The following is a 25,644-nucleotide window of genomic DNA, read 5'->3' as shown; positions in this document are numbered from 1 at the left end:
CCATGGTCGGTGTGCTCGATGCTGCCTTCTCCCTTCTCTCTCAAACTGCTGACTGGTCCACTGTGCTGGCTGGGGGCTGAAGACGTCCTGTCTGACAGTCATCTGCAATCTTCCACACTAGTGATGCTGAGGGCCCAACTGCAGGTGCTTGTGGCCGTTATAATCCTACTCGCTCAACACTGGCATAGGTGGTGTATGGGCCCTAGGACTACCCAAAACTCCCTTGTACAAGTAAATACAGTAAATACACTATTTCACCCACACATCTTAAATAATGCCCCCAAAAGAGGAGAAAGTTCTGGACAGGCTGCTTTGCTAAACTTCACAGTCACAATGTGCAAGCAACATATCAATCAATGACTCATTTTCTCTTTTTCTGAACCAATGACGCACTGAACCTTGTGTTACTTTACTACACAATTTTATTCGGTCTTTTTCTTCTAATCAAAATAGTCGAACAATCTAGAATTTGATTTTCTGGGAACAAGAAGAGTTGAGGGGATTCCCTTAATTCTAATTTAATTGCTTATATTTGTTGACACTGGTACTACGAAGGATTTTACACACTGTGCTTCACATACAAAATCAAAATACACTTGACACTTGCAATTGAGCAATCATAATAATGTCAGAAAGAAAAAAATGGAGCAGTTCTAGCTCATCTGAGGGCCTGAAATAACTATGACAAAAAAAACAAGGTTAAAAGACAAAAGATTAATTGCCCAGCAGACAACTAACCCATATAAAAAAAGAAAAATAAAGATATTAAGAACTGGCTTCAGATAAAAAAAACAATTTACTCTTTAACCCTGATACCATAGGCACAATACACACACTTCAGACGCATAAAAGGAAAAATAGCTTTGTAGGGAAACATCTATCACAATTAGGGAAGGGTATCATCTGCACTCATGTCTTGTGTATACAGTCCTTCTTCCATAAACTTCTCCGATTTAGCTGCGGTAATGTCTGACTTGTGTGTTCCTCTAATGCTCTCAGATGACTGCCTCAAAGTAACCTGCAGCTTTCCTGACAATTCCTTTGCTCACCTCCTCGCCTCTCCTGCTAAGAACTGAAGCCTGTTGAATGGATACAGGATAGAACAAATAGTTATTCTGCACTTTCATGGGCTCACTCTGTACTGTGCTACGAGGGCGGTGTGGAACTGAATGTAACTTACCAAAACATGAAATAATTAATATCGCCGGGAGCCGTAGCCACTTCCGCCGCCGCCGCCAGAGCCGTAGCCACCTGAAGTCAAGAATTGGTTACCATGTAAAACGTGAGATGCTCCTCAGGAGTAACTGTGATGTTTTGTTGCTGGATATATCACTATGGAGGGTAAAACTCACCGCCGTAGGGTCCACCTGAGTTTCTGCCACCATAGTTGTTTCCCTTCATGGGCCCATAGTTGGACTGCTGTCCACCATAATTCCCAAAGTCATTGTAATTCCCACCACCATATCCTAAAAGATATAAGTGTCAATTTAGAGGCAAGCACTGGTTCAAAGAGTTCAGCTCAGCACGTCCTCTATGAGTTACGTATAAGCAGGGTTCCCACACATTTGTTTCATTTTCAAAACTTTTCCATGACTTTTAAAAGACCCATAATAATATGCATGTCACTGTGTCTGCGACACTTGCTGGTGTGGTTACGATACTTTTTTTTTCCACACATAAACTCAGGAGAGCCTCACTTTTAATAACAAATGCTAGCACATTCATCACATATACAGGTAACCTTTCTTAAAGGGGAAGGCTTGGCTATTAAGTCATGAAAAATGAGAACTAGGCGAGTTTTCCGTTTGTATCAAGCAGCAAATAAGCTGTTTACGTTAATTTTCATCACTTAACATTACAAGTTAGGCTTGGGCTTTATCACGGTATTACAGTACACTCGGGTATGTAGGGAGTGTTTAGCGTTGCTCACTTATCACGTCATATAGCGTACACCCCAGTGAATTTTCAGGTAGGTATGTGTGTACTAAATACTCTGTTTTTAGTTTATAAACTATATATGAATGTTTTTTTATATTACATTGCCTTGTTGGCCTTTTTTGATTTAATTTAATCTAATCTAAAGTTTATTATTTATTTATTATTATTATTAAATAAGTCCAATTCTTACCTCCGTCATTGCCTCCATACCCTCCGTCACAGCTGCCACCAAAGCCACCACCCTGGTTGCCATACCCTGGACCACCACCTCCATAGCCCCCCCGGCCCCCTCCGTAACCTGGTCCTCCACCGTAGTTTCCTCCTGGACCTGTAACAGCAGAAAACTAGCAAACTTAAAACAACTACGAAAAACGCTAACTGCTGTGAAGCACCTTTCAAAGATGGGACACAGTTGTAGTGCAAGTGAGCACGGATATTTAACTTATTATTGAATTGAAATATTTTACACCTCTTAAATTAAAATTTTACCAGGGCTAACCATTGTCAAAATCATCACCGTAACCACCTCGTCCTCCGCCAAAGCCACCTAAAAAACAAGGATAAAATATGTTTTGCATTAAAAACGACTGGTCCGTTGTATTCTTGAAGTCCTGTCACAGACGTCCACATTAATGAATTTTCATGTGATTAACAATCTCTCTCTGCTTTGACCTGTTGTCCAAACCTAGGTGACATTTTTAAATATGAAGTGGATACATTTGAAAATGAGGCTAGAAGAGACAACACAACTCCACTGTAAATGCTGACATGTGACTCAAATATTCAAAAGCATTTTTGTATAGCAGCAATGATAGAAATACCCTTTTCTCTCCAAAACGAGTGGGAATGAGGCTAAAGACATGCTTCTGTCGCCTGACTTTGTCTTATTTTGCATGTCAATACGGCCGATCGTCTTACACGTTCCATAAATCCGATATAAATCTGTCTGCTGTCTGACAAGTGCATGCGGAAATCAACTCACAAAGGTAGTTTTCAAAGCAGAGCTTCATCCTGCTTAGACTAAGCTGTGTAACTGATTTTACCTGATAGTTACGGCCCATTTATTTGCATTTGATCTATAAACAAAACACACAGTAGGAATTGTCCCTTCCATTTAAACAATTTCTGGTCCTTCGTAGTTGTTCAGATGCCCTTTGACATAAGAAATATAATCTTCCTTCTGAAGTCAGCTACCTTTTTTCGCTACTTCAAGACATCTTGATTTTCCCATTTTAAACCAACCTCTTCATGCTGTTAATTTGTGAATTGCAATAAAAAATGACAAACTACTCAAAATGCTTGTTATGTTTATGCTTATGTAATTGATTTAACTAATTTATTAACAAAGTCCTTGAGTCAAATTCCTTATTTACAACCGCTGAGCACTGAGGGTGAGAGAGCTGCCTATTCATACTGCATGTTTATAATGTAATACTTTTTTGTTTGTGTTTATAGTTTTCTATTTTTGTCTTTAGGACCCCCCTCAAAATGAGATGCTACATGTCAAGGGCTGATCATTTCAATTACTTAAGATACAACTCAAACGATACAATCATTTTACTTTCTTTAGTTTGTTAGTTGGATCCCGCAACCCCTACTGACATGTAAACATCACCTGCATATCGCCTGCATCAGTGTGATTGACGCCAGAGCCACTTTAACCTGGCAGGCAAATACTACTCACCTCGACCGAAGTTGCCACCACCGCCAAAATTACTACCTCTCCCCATGAAGTTTCCAGATCCTCCACTTCTGCCTGAAATGGACATTTTAGAGCTGATTACATCATCAGTCACTTCCAAACAGTGTATACAATATTTGTCAGCGAGTATAAATTTTCCTCGACATTTGTTGGTATGCTTACCCCTGTTATGGGAAATAGCACTCATTTCCTGCTTTGAGAGCGCTTTCCTGACCTCACAGTTGTGGAAGTTGATTGTGTGGAATTTTTGGGCTATAAGAAAACAAAAAGAAGAAAAAGAATATAGTTACATATTATTGCTTTAATACTAACACCTAAGGCTGCTGTATAATGGCCAAAATGATAATTACAACTGTTTTAATCAAATATTGAGATACAAACTATTAATTATGTTTATTCAGTGTATTTAGGGACAAATATTTATTGCATTTTCATATTTAAATAAAGAGTACTGCTTTTACTTTAATTTTGTAATACATTCTGTTTAACGTACATAAAACAGCATAAAAATAAGACTTAAAATAAATTCCTCATCAACTGAATTCACGACATCTCCCATGGATATGTATCTGCCACTAAATATGTATATATTTTTTTATACAGCAGTCACAGTACAGTGACACACTGCAGCGTTGCTGTCATGGATGTCTGAGCTAAAGCTGGACAAGGACAGGGATTCAATGAGCTAATGTCAGTGATGTTATTCTTTTTGATCTTCATGCATTCATTGTATTTATGTTTGCATTATGTTGTTTTCCGGGGCTTTCACACATCAGCTGTGCCACTTTGTTTTTTCAAATCCCAAATACTTCCAAATTACGGAAGATAATGTTTGATGATGAATAATTTTTCTTTTTACAGTCTGCAGATTCAACATTCAGGAACGTTTTTAACAAGCTGCCGCTGTGGGGTGCACGTGCTGCAGGCAGCTCTTCAAAAGTGGAGGCTAGTTGTTAATTCATGAAGCACTTGATTTGATATGCAGCACAGCTTTTAATGAGCGGAGTACACGTCTTAACTGCCAATATTGCAGTTAATCGTGTTCGTCTATTTGTGAGAAGACAAAACCGCAACTGTGATAAACAATTGACTAACTGTGCAGCCCGACTAACAGCCTGGTGAACTCTGACGTCTAAACATCCACATACCAACAATTTTGTCAACAGTGTCGTGGTCATCAAAGGAGACAAAGCAGAACCCTCGCTTCTTTCCAGTGGAGCGTTCCTCCATGATGTCAATGCATTCAATCCTTCCGTATTTCTCAAAATGCTCCCGAATGTGGTACTCCTCAGTGTCCTCCTTGATTCCACCGACAAAGATTTTCTTCACTGTAAGGTGGGCGCCTGGTTTGTTCGAGTCCTGAAACAGAGTGTATCAGTGAGCACACACACCAAACATTAACATGGCTGTAGTATCTGCCTTCCGCTCTGAGATTTGTACCTCTCTGGACACGGCCCTCTTGGGTTCAACAACTCGCCCATCTACTTTATGAGGCCTTGCTTTCATGGCCTCATCAACCTCTGATACCGTGGAGTATGTCACAAAGCCAAACCCTCTTGAGCGCTTGTTGCTGGGGTCCCTCATCACCTAGAAATAACATACACAATAATAGTGAGAACAGGTTAACCCTTTGAAACCAGCATCATCATTAGTTTTCTTGTGCTGCATTCAGATGCCTTTCACAAGTATTTAAACCTAAAAGTTAACAAATTGGTTTAACTTCTTTTGAAAACATAGGGGGAAAAGGCACTTGGCATGAAATGTCTGGCAAATTGCAAAAAAACAAAAAAGAGTGACAAGAAAATCACCTGAAAATTACTTAAAATAAGAGAGTAAATCATTAGAAAAAATAAAATCAAATAACTAGTGAAAAATAAAGATTACTAAACACAGAATTATGATAACTATATACATAAAATGGGGTTACTGAAGATAAATATTATTCTTATCTATTATAATTTAAGGATTTTTATTCTTTTACTGCTTTTTGAATGATTCCAGTTAATATTCATTTACCTTCGTACTCATTTCCTGTAGATTTGCTCATTACCTTCTTTCAATGTTTTTGAAAGAAGTCAAGCCACTTCGTCCAAGTTTTAAATGGTTACAGGTCTGCAGCAAGTTAATGTTGTCCATTATTACAACATGAGACTATCTAACAGATCACAATAAAAATACGCACCACACAGTCCGTGAGGGTTCCCCATTGTTCAAAATGGGCCCGTAAACTCTCTTCCGTGGTTTCAAAGCTCAGGCCTCCAATAAACAGCTTTCTGAGCTGCTCGGGCTCTTTAGCTTCACGGTCCTATACAAGCAACACAACAAACTAAATATCATTGTAGCAGTGAAGATGTTGGAGAGACGAGTTTAGGGGGAAAAAACAGCGGGGTTACATGACGTTTTAATGCTCTTGCAGATATAAACAATATATCTGCGCCTGCACAGCACTGACAGTCTTCACACTGGGTCGTACCATTTTAGCTACATTGTGAGCTAACGTTAAACATGTCATTAAAAATCTCACATCTCAAACAAACCCAGTGCATGGATAAACGCTAACATGGCTGCATTATGTATGTTAATTTGTTGATATGCAAAAAGCCTCCAGACCGAGGCCTGAAATCCAAAATACAGGTTACATCAGGCTAAATTAGCCGAGCGGCCTAATGCTAGCTTTGACAGCTAGCGTTTGCCTACAGGAACGCTGCAACATTGCTATTAATAAATACTCACTTTAACTCTTTGTTTGGACAAGTAATGCGGGTTAAAGAAAGAAAAGAATAATGTTCATTCAACTGTAAATTCAAACAGTAACCCATCACAGAGCTCTCCGGCAGAAGCGCCCTTTAAATGTTAGTGTGACAGCCATTAGCTTAACTTAGCTGCAGCGTTAGCTACAGTAAACAGCGCTAAACGTCGAGCCATGCTAACGCTACAGAAAATGTACGATCTTTTCTGACACAACATGCATTCCCTTCCCAATGTTACATTTATGTTAAATAGTAACCTCGGTTTTAATGCACTTGACAAATAACGGTATTTTATTTGCAACATTTGAGGGCACTTCACCTCCATTTTGCAGATGTCCACGGCCGCAGAGCTGAGTGGATCACGTGACCAGGACACCAGTCGGTCTGGTTGTCTGTCTGTCCTGCAGGACGATCATCCACATTAAAACTATAACACCAGATACATACTGTGGTTCACGTGATTATACAAAATTCAGTATAAATCAACAAAGTGTTGCGCACTGAAATGTCATGTTTTGTTTGCAGACTTTGTCCCTGTTTGGTTTCGTGCAGTGAAAAAGAAAAGATAATTTGCGCCTCCTCCTGGTTAAACAGGGACATGTTTCTCAGTCAGCCCCTGAATTTTGGGGCAGACTCCAGTCCAAAATTGACATTTAATTTAAAAGAGACCTACTACAGTGCTGTCAGTTTCATAGTAGGAAACATACAAGAAAAACACAAAGACAAACCTTGAAGTAACCCATCATTTTGAGTGGCTCATTGTTCAGTGAGGCTGCTGGGTGTGGTTTTAATTAGATGTCTGTTTCTGATCTCACCTATAACATCATTTTTGTGTTGCAAAGCAACTGATAATTTCATCAACTTCTTGTTCAGTGTTGGTTATAAAAACATGACAGTAGCAGAGGACTTTTATTTTTGAAGAAATTTAAGACAATCCCACCATAAAATAATGGGGGGGAAATCACCAATAGATACCAAATGTACCATTTAATCTCAAAGATTTCTGGGACACAACCCGAAATTCCCGTTACCCCCCAATGTTGGAATAAAATCTACAAATTTGAGAAGCAGAAACTCAATTTTTGACATAAAGCTCCGCAACAATAGCCAAATTAAATCTGATTATCAAGCCCTAAATAAAAGAGACATGAATATTAATAGAGTATAGGCAATAAAAGAACCAGCTGGATAACAGAAGTGGCGAAAAGTAAGGTGCAACTTTGGCAATGAAAATGCAATTGTTCTAATGCATTTAAATTGCTTTATTTGGATGGATCAGTTATTAGAAAGCATGACATGTAAAACTATGGTGTTTAACTAGTGTGAGTAAACTGGATTAATTGAGGCTCCAGGGCAAAAAAAAAAGGTACAACGTAGAATTATTTGTCTTTAATTCCTACTACATTCATACATGCATCCCTCCATACATGTATTTAATATGCACGTATGGATAGATGTGCAACATGTAAACACAAAAACAACAAGGCTCTTAAAACTATAGTTCAACACAGGGCCCCTACTACAAGGCATGGTTCAAATGAGCTTATAATGCGGGACTGAACTTAACTGATATTGCTCTTTACTGGTGCAATATCAGTTACTACAACAATCTGTGACCACAACAAGTACAATGAACATCCTGGTCCCGTTTCATAAATTGTAACTGATAACCTACAAATGATCACAAAACAACACAGTTATAATGGAAGTTAATTCAAATAGTCAAAAAAAAGTACGTTTCAGTAAAGAGAGCAATCATTTCATTGTAATCATTGCATTTGTTGATGTTCAAGTTGAGGAAGTTTACTGCTAATAGCACTACTATAAAGGCCCTGCAGTCAGTCATATGATGATGCATCAGACTCTGCAACATGCTAACTATTTGTAAGGTGAAAAATTCAAAATAATAGCAGCATATACTGCAATAATGAAGAGTTATACTTGTGTATATTACACTTATGGATGTGTATTACAAACATAGTAGTTGTGCACATCCAAAAAATGTTTCAGGCAGGTGCTGGACAAAAAAGATAGCAATTAAAACATTAAAAAAGGTCCACACACTGTAGCTGCATTAAGTGCAATTTATTAACAAATTCAAAAGTGAACTCAGAACATCACTTATGGATGTACAAATGTTATATTTACGAATTATCTGTATAAACTTCATACAAATAATTAGTGATTCTCTTTCTTCCTTTTTTCTTTCTCTCCTTCCCATCTTTGTAATATTTTTATTCATTAACCAATGGATTATGGTAATCACTGGAGAGTACCCTCGATCGAGCCATTCGGAGTCTTTTTTTTTTTTTTTCAACTTTCACATTTCTGTTGCTCCTGTCACTCGCATATGTGTAAACAAATAAATCAAACCAAACCAAGAGGAACGGATTTCACAGCTCACCCTCGGCTGCACTGATCAAAGCAAATGAACTTCACAAAGTCGTATATTCACTGAAGTGCTTTTGGATTGTTTTGTAAGGAGCTGTTTTGTTTATCTTTGTTAGCTGCATCATCTCAAGTATCACTCTTATTGCTAACTTTCATGAACACATTTATTCTGTGTGGTATATATTTGCACGGTGTTACACATTTAGCAGCAGCTTCTCAGACTTCATGGAGAGTGATCGAAAGTGTCCTCAGACTGATATGTAAACTGTATTCAGCTGTGATTTTGGGGGGAAAAAAAGACATACATCTGTGTTTTTAGTTCAAGTCAGATCTTTCTGAAAAGAATACTTGATTGGGTGAGAATGATCTATGAGCCAGATGCTACTGAGCCTTGTTGAAGCTGACCAGCATCCAAATATATGACTGTTTTATGGTTTGGACAATGTCTGTCATTAACTTTATTGTAGTGTGTGAGGAAAATACAGCCCCAATAAAAAGGGTAATGTTTTTCTGACACTGTTAATGATGAGTATTTATGGCCAGTCCATAGTTCAAATTCAAGAGACAGTCTGTGTGTTGGTCCTTTTATTCTCCTGCAGTTACAGTATTTGCTTAGAGATAATGGATAGATTTGTGGGCACAACACAAATAGCTGAGCAGAAATTGCTCTGTTCCTCTTATCTTTAAAAATATGACTAAATCACAGCCACATTATAGTTTCAATGTATATTTTTCCTTAATTAAACTCCTGATGAGTGTGAGGGGTTGGTAACATTTGTGCTTCAGACAGTAGGCTACCCTTAGTTAGGAAACATTATTGAAAACAGTAATATCCTATTTTATTGGGTTGTGTATTTACTTTTGATGCCCTGCAATGTGAAAAACTATCTTCTTCTTTGAAAACTGGACTCTGTTGGACCATTTGAGGATGGTGATGGTATTGCCTACAACAAAGGGCTGTATATTTTCTGCATATTTGCACTGAGTACCTGTTCAGTAAGACTGAAGCTACACTTTGCATCTGAAGCCTGAGTGAGCTGCTGTTGTTGGAGTAGGGCAGATGGTTGGGTATTGTCTAAATGTCATGAGGAAGTTTTGCTTAATGTCAGTAATGGAACAAATCAAAACCCAAACAAGCATTTGAATGCATTATGTAGTAATGCAACCAAAACTCTGCATTGCAGAACTGACCTGATGGCAATAGTGTGGCTTTGTTACTTGTATTTTAAATGTAATTATCATGTACACAGTTATTATTATGTGTATTATCATGTAGATCCAGACAGCCAACATTTTTCCTGAAGTGAAAAGCTAAAAATCACTGATTCTGGAAATACAGCTGATGCATCTTCATATATTTTTCACCCAGCAGTTTGAATTTTCTAAATTAATGTCAGTATCTGAAACTATTACTAATGTCAGCAGTGGAAACTAACTAAGTACATTTGCTCGGGTATTGTACTTGAGTACTCTCACTGGTTAGTTTATCCTTCACTGCATTTCACACCACAATATTTTTCCAACAGCTACAGTTACATAGTTGCTGAACGTTGAATAATTAATATTCATGCAAAAATATTTTACAAGCAAAACATATAATAGATTGCATTTATATACTTCTAAAATTCAATGCCTCACCGTATGTTGAACCAACCAACAGTATAAAAACGTATATATAAAGTTTTCATAAAATGCTACACACAAATACTGAAAACACATTGATGTATCAGTAATGATGATCAAATAATATGTAATAATGTCACACAGACAAGGGATATTCTGCCTGCATTATGAATACTTTCACTTTGGATAATTAAAGTTTATTTTGCTTATGCATCTTTACTTGAATAACCCTTTGAGTGCAGGACTTTCACTTGTTAAGCAGAATTTTTTAATAGTGATGTTGCTGGTTGTATTCACAAATACCAAATACCTTCCACCTCTGTCAGTTATATCTGAAACCTCTCCATGGCTGACTAGAAATTCAGTAACAGTTGCGCTGATATAAAGAATTATAAGAAAATAGAAATAAGAAGTATGAGAATAAGAAGTAGGCTTGGATACCGTAGGTTCGTATCTACTTAGGTTGTCAAACTCAGTACCTCGTTTTGAATCACTCCTCAAAACCTACTTTTACTGAACAGCATGTTCAAAAAAACCCAGTAAATCTGTTGTTTGTCTATAGTTTCTATCTCTCTTTCATTGCTTTTATTACACACTCTGTTTTATCTGGTCTAAGCCTGTTCAATGTTTTCATTTGTTTTTATGTTTTTGCTGTTTGTATATCGACCATGTATACTATTTCATCTTGTTCTGTAAAGCACTTTGTAACTGTGTTTTGACATGTGCTACACAAAGAAAGCTTATTCTTTCTAAAATGTATTATGTAAAATATATATATATAAAATGTGTGTGAATTATGCTATAATGTATGAAATCAGTATGTAAAGTTTTTGCTGATGTAAAAATAGGTATGTGTGTTATGCTACAAAGTACAAAAATATATATGCCTGTACAAACAGAATAACAAGACATAGAAATATGTACACTTTTAAAAGCAACTATTTGTTCTAACTTTGTGTTAACTTTAGGTTGACCGAATTTGAGAAGACAAGTAAAACCATTATAAAATTACCACCACCTGTCTTCTCAAATTTCAAATTTTAAGGCAGGCAGACACTAGCCTTTTTTAAGTTAAAATAATTAGTGTTCTTTCACATTGTACAGTCCTATGTTCAATATACATGCAAGACTAAGAGAGAGAAAAGCAGGTATTTGAATATGTAACTGCCTGAATCAACTAAGACTGACACATCACATTATAACTTGTCTACGAATAGCTGTGGTTTAACAGACTGCATGTCTGTAGATGAATATTCTTATGATGCCTGTAGTTGTTATTAACACATATGCATTTTGACTTGTTTTTGAAAAAAATATGTAGGCTATGTAATTTGCTAGTGGCTGAAGTGGTACCTTATTTTCTGCTGCATATTGTCCATTATCATATCTCATACAGACCTGTGACCACGGTGAACTAATGCTGAGCAATCATCACGACAGGCCCGATAAATAATCTCACAATTGAAAGTCCACATCTGAGATGTGCGAGGAGGAGCTGAGCGGGGCGCAGCGGGTGTCGTGAGATTAAACAGTACAGTATCAGCCTCTCACAGATGTAGTTTGATGGATGCTCTGTGTACACCTCCTCGCCCCAACCTCAGGACAACATGTTTGTTTGGTTGTTGATCACACCCCGCAGTCTTTGTACCTAACTGCCCCCTGACACAAAGATATATCACAGGTCCCACACACTGCTACCTGGCAGGGACATTTCTATTCTCTGCGCTCGTGGTGGCTGCTTTGTCCTTTCATATGGCATTTTGAAGAAATAGGTTTTTATTTCTAAAGTCTCTTCTTATCACTGTAGTTTTGGGTATTTATCACAGCTACGTATGCCGGTTGGCCTTCAATTAGGTCCAGCGCTTGAGATTTAAATGCAATTAGCAGTTCACTTATATCAAATGGAGTGAAAAATTAATAAAAGTAACAGTTAACGACACCAATAAAAAAGTCTTGGTTCGCTCTGATTTACCATACACAATCTCGGGCTTGATTGTAATTTTTTTTTTTTTTCTGTGACAAATGAGTGATATAACGATCCCCTGAAATAGAGGGGGATGACATCCTGGTGTGGAGTAAAAGGCAGCACTTAGAACCACGATTAAATAATTAATACAGGTTTTATACCCATTTTACACCTCCAAATTATGGTTCACCATATATCTGAGATGCAGCGGCCCAAGAGCACCATGTCAGCAAAAATTTCATGTACTGTAAATCTTTGTGAGGGAGGAGCCAGAGGCTGCAAATCATGTGTGAGGTGAAGGATGACATGAATATAACCTTTTGCCCCTTTTTATTCTTATCAGGTGGGTGAAAGGGTGAAAATACAGAGTGCGGAAACACACACACTTATTAAACTGTATCGTTTTTGACCTTTGCATCAATTTGATTACAGTAACAGTGCTCTAAGTTCAGACATAAAAGATCCAACAGTAGGTGGCACCATCTCATAATACTGCACACAGGGTGTTAAGGATCATACATTAAAGAACAGCTCAGCCTGCAGGGTTTCCTTTCCACTAAACCCCCATAATCAACTCTGACTAACGCAAAAATTACCTTTACCAGTTAACCATGAACTCACATATCCCCAAACACAAGATTTGCAATGTTCACAAAGCAATTACTAACACTAACCTCTCAGATGAGGCCATATTGTGCCTGATTCTGTCATTTTTTCAGCAACCTCTAGATGGCACCATGGTCCATGAAAAGATGGGCCTTTTATTTTCAAATCATATCACCTTGTAAATGTCAAACAATATTCCTCGATACTAAATTATTATTTTTCCCCAGTGTCACATGTCTGCCTACTTGATTATCCGCAATCATCTCAAAACCTTAATTGTATTTGTTTCCTTAATTAATGTCATTATGGGGAACACATTTTTATTATTGGCCTGCTTGCTGTTGCACAGCAGAGGTGTACTTTATTAGGGGGGGACTGTTGAAAGATAATTGATTTAGGATTCTAACTTTAAAATATTTGCACGAGACAACATTCAAACCGTTTTATTTTAAGCGGCGAGTCACATGTGTTTACTTTGTCTTATCACATGTCACTGAAGTATTTTTATGAACTTAATGTCCTCACACACCCGAACCCTTGTCTGCGGTGCCTGGGGTGTTAAGGTTGACCTTGTCCTGAGAAGGCGTAGACTTGGCTCCATGACACCATTAGGGAAGCCTGCCTGCCTGCCACAGCCTGGGTTTGGGTAGACGGACGTACGCAAGTGGAAACTCTGAGGAAATGGAGATTCAGCGCAGGGAAACCAGAGAGTCAATTTAGTCACTGTCTACTACCTTTTCGCATGCAAGTACAAAGCCAATCTCACACGTCGGTGTTGACTAGAATCTCTCTCTGAGGAATTTAGGGAAAGAACAATTCCTAGCATCTGTTTCCTGTTCACTTGCATAGAGGAAACTGGGTGTAAATCACACCAAATATAAATAGAATCAGCATTCAATTTACAGGAGCTAAAGTTGATTATTGTGGCCTTGCATTTGGATTCTTTCTGTAACTAAAATGGGTGTATGAGGACATATCACTACATTATACGCATTACAAAGCATTAATGTGCTTTATAAACTAAAAAATATAACAAAGCAAGAATTATATCTTTTCCTGCTCTATAGAATTACATATTTTGCCGTATAAGGGCACGAAAAAATAATAATTACACAAAATAACCCTATTCATAAAGACAATTCAATATTTTTTGGTATGTTTTTGGCTATAGAAGTATCCTTATTAGACTGCACAGTCTACAGCACAATGATTTAAAAAAGGTGTTAGAGTCCAACATGATAGTGCTAAAAATATATCTCATTCAGTGGTAAACTAAACGAGTCACTACTAAGTGAACATAAATATATATTTAAAATACTGTTTTCTTGTGATAATGACAATGATTCTACAGAAAGTAACTACATGAGTAAATTATTATAAACAAACTTTTTTAAATGTCTTTCAGTCTAGTGTCAAGAAAGTTTTATGTAACATTTAACTTTTTCTGAAAATGAAAAAAAATGTTAGTTTAAGCTAATGTGTCATTAAGATCATCAAGGGCATAGTTTGTTTTGTTTTTTTAACATGGGGAGACACATGAAACGGGGTGTTTGGGGGAGGTTCTCCATCTGGTCATTTTGAGCATCATTCATGGTTTCTTGTGAATTGTCTGCACTTTCTGCACAATTTTGGTGAAGGTGGAAATGTGTCTCATTTTGTCAAATTAGAAGTCCTCTTCTGTTACTATCGTTCTTTTAATTGTGGAGAATCAGTGCACATGTTCTATAGGAGGACTGAAGGGGACACGTTCCCTGTGTGTAAAAGCCTTTTTAAATGAGCTACAGGTCAGGATGGGCTCCGAGTATTTTTCTCCTTCTCCTTTATATGGACAGATAATTGCAGGTTTTCTCCAAATGCTCTGTGGGAGCAATAAACTGTGTTAGGTAGCTTGGTTTGTCAATCCTTTCCCAAATGAATAATGCAGTGATAGGATTCCACACACTTGTGTTAAAGTTGGTGCTAAAGTCAGTATAACAATCAATGCAAGAATGGGACCATTTTTGCATTTTTAAGGCAGTGACTGTGACTTTCCTCCTTGATTTTAGTGAGAAATAAAAAGAGGGGGAGTGATTATGTTAGGAAACAGTCCAGTGCATTGGCCTATTGATGTCCAGAGAAGAGACGCAGATAGTGTGGTGTAATAAAAACCTTTATTTACAGCTCCTCAGTGGAGAGCAACAGAGGAGTGCTGTGTTTCCCCCTGGCACTAATTGACTGCCTGCAGCAGGAGAAACATAGACTCTCACCCCTCGCTGGCGCACTGCTCTCAGATGTAATAATAACCACTATGCTTTCTCTCAATGTACTTCCAAAGTCATCCTCCTCTCGTAAAAAGAGTATTCATTTTGATAACACAGGGATTGTCTAATAAAATTAAGATTTGGGGACTGCATTTTTTCAGTTGCTCTCTGTTTAAATGGACCTGCTCCAAGGCGGTTGCGTGCGGTCCATTCAGTGCATGTCCCTTCTCCATGGGTGAGAAATAAGGGAGGGGGCAGGTGTGGGAGGCAAGGGAAAACCATTTCTCCCTTCCCCTAATTTTTGTGTACAGGCAACAAACGACCACAAAAGTGCTGCTTTCACAGTTTTCTGTGGCCCGACGTTGAGCTCCCGGCAGAACTAGACAAAGGAATGGCGGGATGATGAAGTCCCGAGCAGTGCAGGGCAGGTGTTTCCTCGGTCTCCTGGGAGCCAGCGAGTACACCTGCCCACTACTAACCCACTGTGATGGATCGATGAAGCAGTAACTGACTCAGCACTTCAAAAGCTCTACCTGGGATTAGCGCACAGAGGACCTGATTGAAACACACTGTCATCCCACAAACAATAACACACATCCATCTTGGAGGGCTGGCTCCTCTTTCCTCCCCTGTGCTTTACTATCACTGAGAATGATTGCACTGTTGATGATGAGAGGAGCAATCTATTGGATGAGAGGCAACGGCTAAATTTCTGCAGACATGATGTCTAATGGCACCGCTTGGATACAGTAAACACTATCTGCATCACAGCTGAATTATGACCTTCGCACCTGCCTGGTGATCCAATACAGACACATACTCATGCACACTAATGCACAGAGCCCATAAACACATGAACACACGTACACACACATGCACACAAACACATAGAAACTATGCACAGGCAGTCAGATAAACACATTTCCATGTTTTGAATTAGATGACTCCACTTAAAGAAGAATAACCATAAAGCCTGCTTGGTCCCAGAAGTCAATGACTAATGTAGTATAATAGCCAGTGCTGGCAAGGGTCATTTTGCAAGTCGACCCAGGCAAATCCTCAATGGCCCTTTATGCAGTTAGAAAAATTATTACTATCAGTGCATTTCGACACATTTTAAGACTTCGTAGAAATCCATTTTCATCATGCAATGGCCACAATAAACATTTCCTGCATCAGATATTTAATCAATGGATATCAATGGTAAAATGGTGCTCCAAGTAATTCAGGAAACTTTTTCAAACAGCTGCTTTAAGCAAAAATGAAATTTTCACAAATTGATAAAAAATGAACAAATGGTGAAGTGTGATGCCTCTATTCACTTTTAATCACGTCAGGTAATTTTATTTGTACAGCACATTTCATTCACAGGTAAACTCAATGTGCTTAAAAAAAAAAAACCCATTCAGCAAAGCATGTATTGCACAGACAGTGACAATATAAGCAAGTAATAATAATATTTTATTTTATTGGATTTATTTTGTTTTTAATCAAGTGCAAATTTGAATACATGGTTATATTTTTATAAATTTGATTGCTTCAATTAAAAATTCTTTATGTATTTGATGCAATTTGTGCTTTATGTAAAGGTTTGTGGAAGCCTCGAAAAATTTATTACATGCAATGCTGAGACAAAACTTTGGAGGGAGCCTTTAGCATGAGGTTGAGCCCCATGGCATTACTCCCTTTCTCTCCTCTTAAGCAAATATTAATAGTACAAAAACCCAATAAATTGTCTCAGATTTACTTTGATGTGCAAAATATAATATTTAAGGAATTCCCTGAATTTTCAGCAGAAATATGTTGTGTTGCAAAGGTGTATTACTTTTAAAACACTGTTAGAGTATCAATTCTGTGTAAATGGGATGACAGACACAGGTGATGGCCTCTCATAACGATTTATAAGAAGAACACCACCTAGTTTAGTCAATATTTTTGAACATGAGCTACTATTTCTTAAAGCCAGAATCCATAACAGTAAGTCTCAAACTTATGATGCCATCAAGTGTAAAGTCTGGAGCTTCTTCAGACCAATTTTGTGGACCCACAGTATGTTTGTTTTCTTTTCAGACCAAAATAAGCTTTATTCTGTGGTAGTTTTTTCAGCTCTGAAACAGAACATGTACCCATATACTCCAATCATGGCTTCCAGATTAGTCATTACTTCAAGGTCCACACATTAGAAATGCCCACATATTCAATTTTATTTCACAAAATGTAAGCAACACTTAGAAATAGAACAAGTTGCAAGAATAAAAACACTAAAAAATAAAAGCTTTGTGCTGCAAATTCAATGCACTTCAAAATAAGGTGTTTTTTTAAATTGTTTTTAACATATCTGAAACGTTCATAAGACAGTCAATCGAGAATCAACCAGTGACCCAATTTTGGACCGCGATCCACCAGTTGGGAATCACTGATCTGACTAATATGTCTCTCACCATTCACTGTAAATTGAGCAACTCCAGACTTAATACTTGATGATATCACATTTTTAAAAATTTTTTTTAGCTTTTTAAAGTTTTAACACTCTGGTTTTGGATTTGGGAAGAGTTGTTCATGTTTACTTATATTTTTTTGACTGTCTTAGACCTCAGGAATAACATGTATGGATTTTGAAAATGGGCTTAGTACCCCTTTAAGTAGATTTTCTGTATCTTTTTAGTATTTGCACGCTTTTCTTACAGTAAAAAAAATTATTTTGCAAAGCATGCAGATTCAGCAGTTGCTTTTCCCTGCATTGATTAAAATGCAGCAGCAAATAGTTTATGAAAACAGTACTTTCATGGGCTAACTGTAGAGTAAATGTTTAGAGAAGGTTGGTTGCTGTTTCATCTGGTGTTGGCATCAGAATCTCTGGCTGCACTTTGCTGTAGCTGGCCTCGCTTCCTTATCTTGTCCTGTTCTGCTTATCTGGCCTGTGTACAGAGTTGGGTCTGTAATGAGCGTCACGCCTACACCTCTCCTCATGCGGATGGACCGACCGCTGTCCCACACATCCGTCCACACATGCAGTGAGCGGAGGAAAGGTTGGGTGTGTAATGCTCTTTGTGCCACTCGGCACACACAAACACCTGTGTGTCTCCGTCCACATGTGCCCAACACATGCACAAAGCTGAAGCGGGGCGGTGTGGTCAACGTGGGACGCTGGTCCAGGTGGCAATGACAGATTTAGAGGATGTTGTGGACGGAGGTGGACAGAGGCTGGCCTATGGAGGATATGTGTGACATGTAACATGCAGCGGTGGCGTGGAGTGATGACATCCTCTGTTTAATGAGCAGAGTTAACACTGCCCATGTTAAAGTGAGCTGCCTGCCGCAGAGAGCTGTAAATCTGCCTGCTATCACTGCTGCCCCACTAATACAGGAAGTATTATCTAATAAGTGCAACTAGGAGGACTAATTTCAATAGAGCTGATACCCCCCACAGCCAAGCGGAGGAGATGACAACCCAGTTAGAAACTTTTATCAATTGGAAACGAGTTAGTTTAGTGGGACAGGAGCTGGCCGGACACTTCTCTCCCCCTGAGTTATCTTAAGTTGAGGTTAGTAAAATCAAACATGGTGCCAGACAAATCCCAGACGTCTGGTTGCTCTGCCCCAGCTGCCTTCGCTCTGCCACATTCCTGGGCCACGCTGGAACTCTAAAGGACCTCTGTGTCAGTGCCCCCCGTTCTGGCCTGCCGTTCAGCCCTGATTTGTAGAGTGCTGGTGTCAAAGGGGACTACTTTGTAGATGGTGTGCTCTGCTTACCTGTTTCCCCACAGCAGAGGCAGTAAATGTCACTCTATGACACTCTCTGGACTATCTCAGCCTGACCATTACCAGGCTCTGGGATGGACACACAAACTAGAAAATCAAAAAGAGTTGTTAAAAAAAAAAACCCTGCTGACTAGTGTTGGAATACAACTGAGTACATTTACTAAAGTACTGTACTTAAGTATGAATTTGAGGAATTAGTACTTAACTTGAGTATTTTTATGCTACTTCATTCTTTAACACCACTTCATTTCAGAGGGAATATTGTACTTTTTAGTTCACTACATTCATCAGCTTTAGATTTTTGCATTAAAAAAACAAACATTTTTTGTAATGATTTTGATTTCTTGGGGGTGCTGTTTTTTTTAATGTTTAATTTAAAAAAAAAAGGTTTTGTTTCTTCTTTTTTTAAAAAAAAAATCTGTTTTTGGGGCGTGTTTTTTTTTCTTTTTAATAATTGAATATTTTTTGTTTTTTCTTTTTTAAAAAAGTTTTTAGTTTTTTTTGGGTGTTTTTTTTATACAAATCATTTTGAGTTTTGAGGTGTTTTTTTTACTTTTAATACTTAAAGTCCATTTTTCTGATAATACTTAGGTAACAAGTTCAATGAAGGACTTGTATGTATGTAAGTATGTTCACGGTGTGGTATTAGTACTTCTACTTAAGTAAAGGATCTGAATACTTCTTCCACCACTGCTGTTGACTAAAAATGCTCTTTTAATGCCTGGACTGTAAAAGGCTTTCTTTGTGGATGTAGCGTCTAGCTTTTGTCTGTAATGCAATTGTGTTTCAGAGTTTTCCTCCACTGAGCGGGGGGTAATTGCTGACTAGTCTTTTAACCTTATTAAATCATCCAGAGGCAGTGTTGGAGCGAAGATGGAGTTGATGATACTGCACCTCTCGTGCTTTTAGGAAAAGGAAAGATGCTGACTGCACCTCATCCAGGGGATTATACACCGAATTCAAGCAAAACTGCTACAGCTAATTAGAGGGAGAGGGAAGCGCTGTGACAATCACCATGGGATGGACCTCAGGCAGTGCTGGCAGATTTTTTCACTGCATTTCTCACTTTTTTTTGCTCAAGTTAACTTGGCAGAGCCATTATTGTTACTGTTTTGGTTATTATGTTTACTACACGTCGCATTTGCTGTCATTAAAATTTATACGGCCCCTTATGCATAACGATCGTCAGATTTTATTACCATATACCCATTGACAGCCATTATTCTATCGTTTCGATGTGTGTTCATAAAAACACACATACGCAGGGTTTGATCGCTCATGGCCATTTCTCAAAGCCTGACATTCACAATATGGCTGCTGAAACTCCAAAGAGGTTTGGGTCTGAGCTTAATTAGATCCTGTGGAGCTAAATCAAATCAGTCTAAACGAGAGCAGAGAGCCAAACCCTCCCCGTTCAAACGCGTGTCTGTTGTCTGCTCCATGTGATTGCGATCTCAACAGGACTCTGCGTTTGGAGGTTGGTCGCTTAAAGGCAAAGCCGCCTCTCTACCTGTTCACTTGTTCGCTCTCTCCTCCAGCGTCTCATGTATCTTTCAAGGAAAGAGGGAGTGAGAAGGATGGAGAGTTTTCGCCTCTTCCTCCTCCTCCTGCTCACACTGCTTAACCTTGACAAGTCAATATGATACAGGCGCAATTTGCTTATCTCCTCCTGACATTACCACTGTTCTCCCTGCTGCGGGGGCATGGGGCCTGCTCCATTAGCATAGCTTACAAACACATCACTCTCTCTCTCTGAGGGAGAGTGAGAGCGGATGCCTATGGATGCTCATCTCCACATCTTACAGGAGTTAGGCATTATTAATAAAATAAGGCAACATTTTAACCCTGAGCAAATTGGTTTGATTTCTTTCAAACTTGAAAGAAATGAGGAACTTAACATATGATCCACAAATTCTCCAAAACAACACTGTAAAACACTGATTTTACATTAAAAAAAATCTAGGTAACTGATCACCTTAAAAATATAATAAAATATGACTATTCATCTCAATTTGTGTAATCGTTAAGTCTACTTAAAATGTAGGTATATTTACTTTATTTTGTGAAGTTGTTGCAACTTGTGATTGCAAAAATGATTAATTCAATCCTTTTAAGTTTTAGCAACATCTGTAAGCCAAGTTCACTGTGCTATAACTCTGTATTCTGCTGGTTGCAAACTAGTCAGTCATAGTTGTATAATAAAATGTTTACAAAACAAAACTTGCTGTCTCCTAACTTCATCATTGGCAAGAACGTCTTTGTTGTGATCAAGTTAAGTCAGAATAACTTGATTTACTGAAGTTGCTAAAACTTAGAGAACAAGGTAATGTCACTTGTCATTTTTAGGTTGCAACTACTTCACAATATTAATTTTGTAAGATTATTTAAAGTATGATCAACTTGTCAGATTTTACAGAGTAGTAAAAAAGTTATGAGAAAACTACCTTGAAATTAGAATAAAAAACAAAAAAACAAACAAGAAAATGACCTGAAAAAGTGCAAAAAATATATGCATAATTTTGTATCTTTAACATCATTTCAAATATATAATAACAATGATTATGAAAATAGTTTTTTTGAACATTGTACCTTTTATTAAATAATTAAAAAAAAGAAAAAGACAATTTTTTTTCAGGTTTCAAAGGGATAAATAGCTTGTGAAAGGCATCTGAACGCACTACAAGAAAACGGATGTCAAACAAGGTTTTAAAGGGTCAAATGTCTTCCAATCAGGCTTTTTTTTTTTTTTTTAAAGACCAGATGAAGTTTTATAAGACAACAATCTAATTAACTTATCCAGCAGCAGTCTGACTGCATGACAAAGGTGACAAAGTCTTTTCCCTCGTCAGTTTCTGGCTAACCTGCAATCACACGGCCACCCTACTCCAGAGTGCACAGTCAAATGTGCTGCGCAGATATATACCTGTGTGTGTCAGGCCAGTGAACTGAGCCCCTCAGCATCTGGCTGCTGCTCCCCTGGCCAGAGAGGCAGTCAGCTCCCTGGTCTCCAGCTGTAGGGTGGCTCCAACCCAGGTCCATTAGTCACCAGACCCCTGGACACCCCTCGCTCATCCCACCACATAAGGTAGCGTAATTGATACCCATCAGCCGCGGCTATAATCTCCTTGGTGGGAAGCAGTGCAGGTGTGGGATGCGCACCTCATGTTTGGTTAAGAAGGTGCCGAGCGGGGTCCAGGACTCTGGGCCTGTCTCTTTGCCATCACTCCACTTGAAGGTGAGATGATTTAGGGGCCTGGGAGAAAGTTAATTTCTCTTGATCATTGTGTGCAACCTGGAGCCTTAATGGCGGGCGTAATTAATTCTGCTGATGTTAATCACCAGGGCTGGTCCCCACAATTATCAGCCCTGTGCAGATGGGGCGCGGCGCAGACATGAAAAATTAGGAAAATGAATCTGTAATGGGGTGGCAGATCTAATCTGCGTCAGAGAAAACAAAGTTAGGAAGAGCAAAGAGCCCCAGGATTCCAGGTGAAAGCCACCAATACTGACAAACCTGTGTGGCAGAGCTGAAAAATGTCGCCGTGTCCAAAGTGTTTGGTAATTACTGGGGCATTGAATTGTTCTATTGTTAATTCATCACTGTAGCAGAGGTTAAGTTCAGCATCTCCTTCCTGGGCTACGGGTTGGAGAGGAGGGGAAGCAGCGGTGGTCACATGCTTCTGGAGTCACTGTAAGGTTAATCAGGTTCCACTTTCAGTTGTGTGGGCTTCGCAATCACCCTCCATACTCGTCTCCAGAGGAGGAAAAAATGATGAACGCACCACAAATGAATGAAAGACTGATGCACGCTGCTCTGCGGTGAACAGGTGCATGTATTCGCTGAATGTAGGCCAGAATGCAGTCATACATGTTGGGACAAACGAACGCACACACACATTTACAGACACACACTCGATTGTTTCAATCACGGGTCCTACTGATGGAAGAATTACTAAAGCATTAGTGGTCAAAGGACAGAAACTCCCAGAGGACGTTTCCTCTGCCAACGTCAAACAAAATTAAGCAAAATACAACTGATTAATTGAAATAGCAGAGGAGCCATTTTTCAAGCCCTTACTTGGCTCTGGCAGTTGGGCATGCCGTCATTCCTATTTGGTCTGCTTAATTAGTCTTCTACCTATTTTGTCTTTAATAAGGCATGCCATAGGTTCTTAGAAAATCTAGGAGGTTAGAACGAATCATTATTCATCATCATTGTTGTGAGAATGGTGAAAACCGAGCAATAGACTGAACTGCTGGCTCTGATTTAGTTAAAGTGCATTATTAATGAGCTGAATAAGTAGCCCTGTTACATTGTTGTTACTCACACAATCGGTACTCTCCGCGAATATCAAACCAATTTAAATATCACACTTAATGGTAAGCGGGAACAAATCTAATGGACTACTTTGTGATTAGAGTAATGTTATCTGTTTTCTGTGTTGTAATTTATTACACAGTAAAACCACCCACCTCTGGACTGTCATGGTATTTAGTAGTAATTACAGTTGTGATCAATACACACATATTGACAATATTACTCTTAAAGTTTTATTTTCCAATATACATTAAAGGTCAAAGGCTCATTTTCTTGTAATTACTCACAGGGGGGCGAATGCAAGTCTTGAGGTGAACCTCAATAAACAATAATAGATGGAGCAGCTGGCTGTTCATTGTTCTGTGGTCAGACGCTGCTCAGCGGCGGTGACCAGGTGTTTACACAGGGCACAGCCACACAGCCTCACGGCAAGGAGAAGGACATAAACAGCATTTAAAGGCGCCCTGCAAAGGGCTCAAAGAAAAGCCACACACATACGATACAGACTTAAATGGATATTACATATTCGTCATCTGTCCTTGAAGTGCACAGAAAATTCCTCCACGTGCGCTAACAGTTTTTGTACACCCAGAATTCCTCTGGGAGGGCAAAGTGACGGAGATTAGTATAGTCATAATTCCAGGGGATTATATGCTAATGCACTCTTGCCTGTTTGTGCGAGAAAATTGCATTGTGGTTATTAGCGCGACACCAGAGCTCTGAGATGCTACTTGGCGAACGTCCTCATCGGCTCTCGGATGCCCTCCAAGGATTTACATTTTTATTACAACACGAGAGGGAAACCAAAGTGATATAACAGCACACGCACAGAACCGAGCGCCCTCAACTTGAAAGATTTAATTGAATGTATTCAAATGTGATTCATTGAACAATTACACTCTCATTCTGGGAGCACATAGTGCAATTGTTTTGCCTATAGTGGGCTCTCCTCCCCTTTCCTCATCCTCTCGCTAACACTCCCACTCCCTTTAAATTAGATATCGGACTGGCCTTTGTAGGAGACACTGAGGAGGAATCAATAGGTGCATTAATTACAGCAATTCATTACCCAAATAAACATGGGACTCAACCTTTGCTGGATACAAATTCGGGGGACGTTAAGTGTTTGGCTAGAGACAAAGGCCTGGACCGGGAATCCCTATTGCATTAATCTGAGGGATCAAACTCCGCTGAGTGCCAGGGCTCCTCCGGGGAGTGTCCAGCCTGGGATCAATCCCCGCGCACAGGCAGTGAGTTATGGCCACCGAATACAAACGTGGTCATGTGACATGGCACCGATGCGGCTCTGCTGTTGCTGTGCTGTGTTCTCTCTCTTTTTCTCTCTGGCACTTAATGGGAGTCCTGCTGGCCCACAATGCAGCGGGCTAACAGGGCAGTCTCCTGCTCCCCAGATCCCCAGCTTCCCTGCCCATTCAGGGTCTGGTCTCTTGCATACAGGGCCACAGAGACTCCTGAAGGCTCCTGGCAGAGGACGAAGGTAAAGGACATCCCTCTCCCTCACTGTCATCGCTACAGCGTGTGCCTATTTGTGAATTATATCTCCAACGGTGGCCATAATAAAACATGATAATGATGGATCACACCGATAAATTACTGTTGAGTGGATTGTTAGGTCAGATGTGTTAACGTGTGTGTGTGTGTGTGTGAGCTGCAGCGAGTGTGTGATAGCCCTGAACACCCAGGAAAATATGAATACCCCCCTGAGGAAGGTAAACACACATAGAGACAAATAAAGAACAAACATGGGTTTGCATGTCATGCAATACATTGTGTGGATTTTACAAAGCAAACTCTATCATTCATCTTATCCGCTGACAGTTAGCAGTAAAAAAAACCACCTGAATCCTGAGGTCATTACGTATTTTGGATGTAGGTTTTTAAAATGTTGCAGTCATTCTCTGCAGAGTGCTGCAAAAATGTCTTGTGTTGTGAATACATGTCCGGTGGGGTCGTCTATATTTGTGTAAGGAACTTCAGACATTTGTGTTTTTATGGCTTGTGTTAGGCCCCGTTTTGACACATTTTCTTTTGCATTTTTACATTCCCCCTGTCGTTTGCCTTTTGTTGCCAACAACAGCAAAACCTTGAACCTACGCTATCTTGAATATATATATTGCTCCCTCAGCTATTTTAAATATATGTATTCTGCTAAAAAATATTCAAAAGAAGACAATGCTGTACCTAGCAAATTTGGTGCCAGAAGCTAACCTAACCTGATGCAACACGACCTAACTAATCACACAACAAAAAAAAAAGATAAATAGAAGATGTGCAAACTTGCAAATTTCATCTTTTTTTTTTTTTTTTTTCACTGCGCCCCAGGTAAC

At 38.9% G+C, this 25,644-nt stretch overlaps 1 protein-coding gene across 1 annotated transcript; it reads right to left on the bottom strand.

The window, feature by feature from the left end:
- Positions 1–404: 404 nt before the first annotated feature.
- On the bottom strand, positions 405–24,824 carry hnrnpa3 (heterogeneous nuclear ribonucleoprotein A3). The gene is made up of 12 exons (XM_042494758.1): positions 24,573–24,824; positions 6,710–6,802; positions 5,823–5,945; positions 5,081–5,227; positions 4,789–4,999; positions 3,803–3,892; positions 3,623–3,694; positions 2,438–2,485; positions 2,129–2,266; positions 1,353–1,466; positions 1,181–1,251; positions 405–1,079 (listed from the first exon to the last, which is right to left on the bottom strand). The coding sequence occupies exons 1-11, from the start codon at positions 24,822–24,824 to the stop codon at positions 1,196–1,198; spliced, it is 1,344 nt and encodes a 447-aa protein (XP_042350692.1). The 3' UTR covers positions 405–1,079; positions 1,181–1,195.
- Between the last annotated feature and the right edge of the window lie 820 nt (positions 24,825–25,644).

Source organism: Plectropomus leopardus, chromosome 10 (genome assembly GCF_008729295.1).
Source record: "Plectropomus leopardus isolate mb chromosome 10, YSFRI_Pleo_2.0, whole genome shotgun sequence".
NCBI classification, from domain to species: Eukaryota; Metazoa; Chordata; class Actinopteri; order Perciformes; family Serranidae; genus Plectropomus; species Plectropomus leopardus.
Note: the sequence above shows the minus strand (reverse complement) of the source record. Positions and strands in the feature narration are given on the sequence as shown.

Bases quoted from the DNA above. Each gene is read 5' to 3' on its own strand.
- hnrnpa3 (XM_042494758.1), bottom strand. From the start codon at position 24,824: ATGACAGTGAGGGAGAGGGATGTCCTTTACCTTCGTCCTCTGCCAGGA. The intron at 5,000-5,080 runs GTACAAATCTCA...ACTCTGTTTCAG, and splicing joins AGAGGGCCGTGTCCAGAGAG to GACTCGAACAAACCAGGCGC. The intron at 3,893-4,788 runs GTATGTGGATGT...GTTTTCTTATAG, and splicing joins CACTGTTGACAAAATTGTTG to CCCAAAAATTCCACACAATC.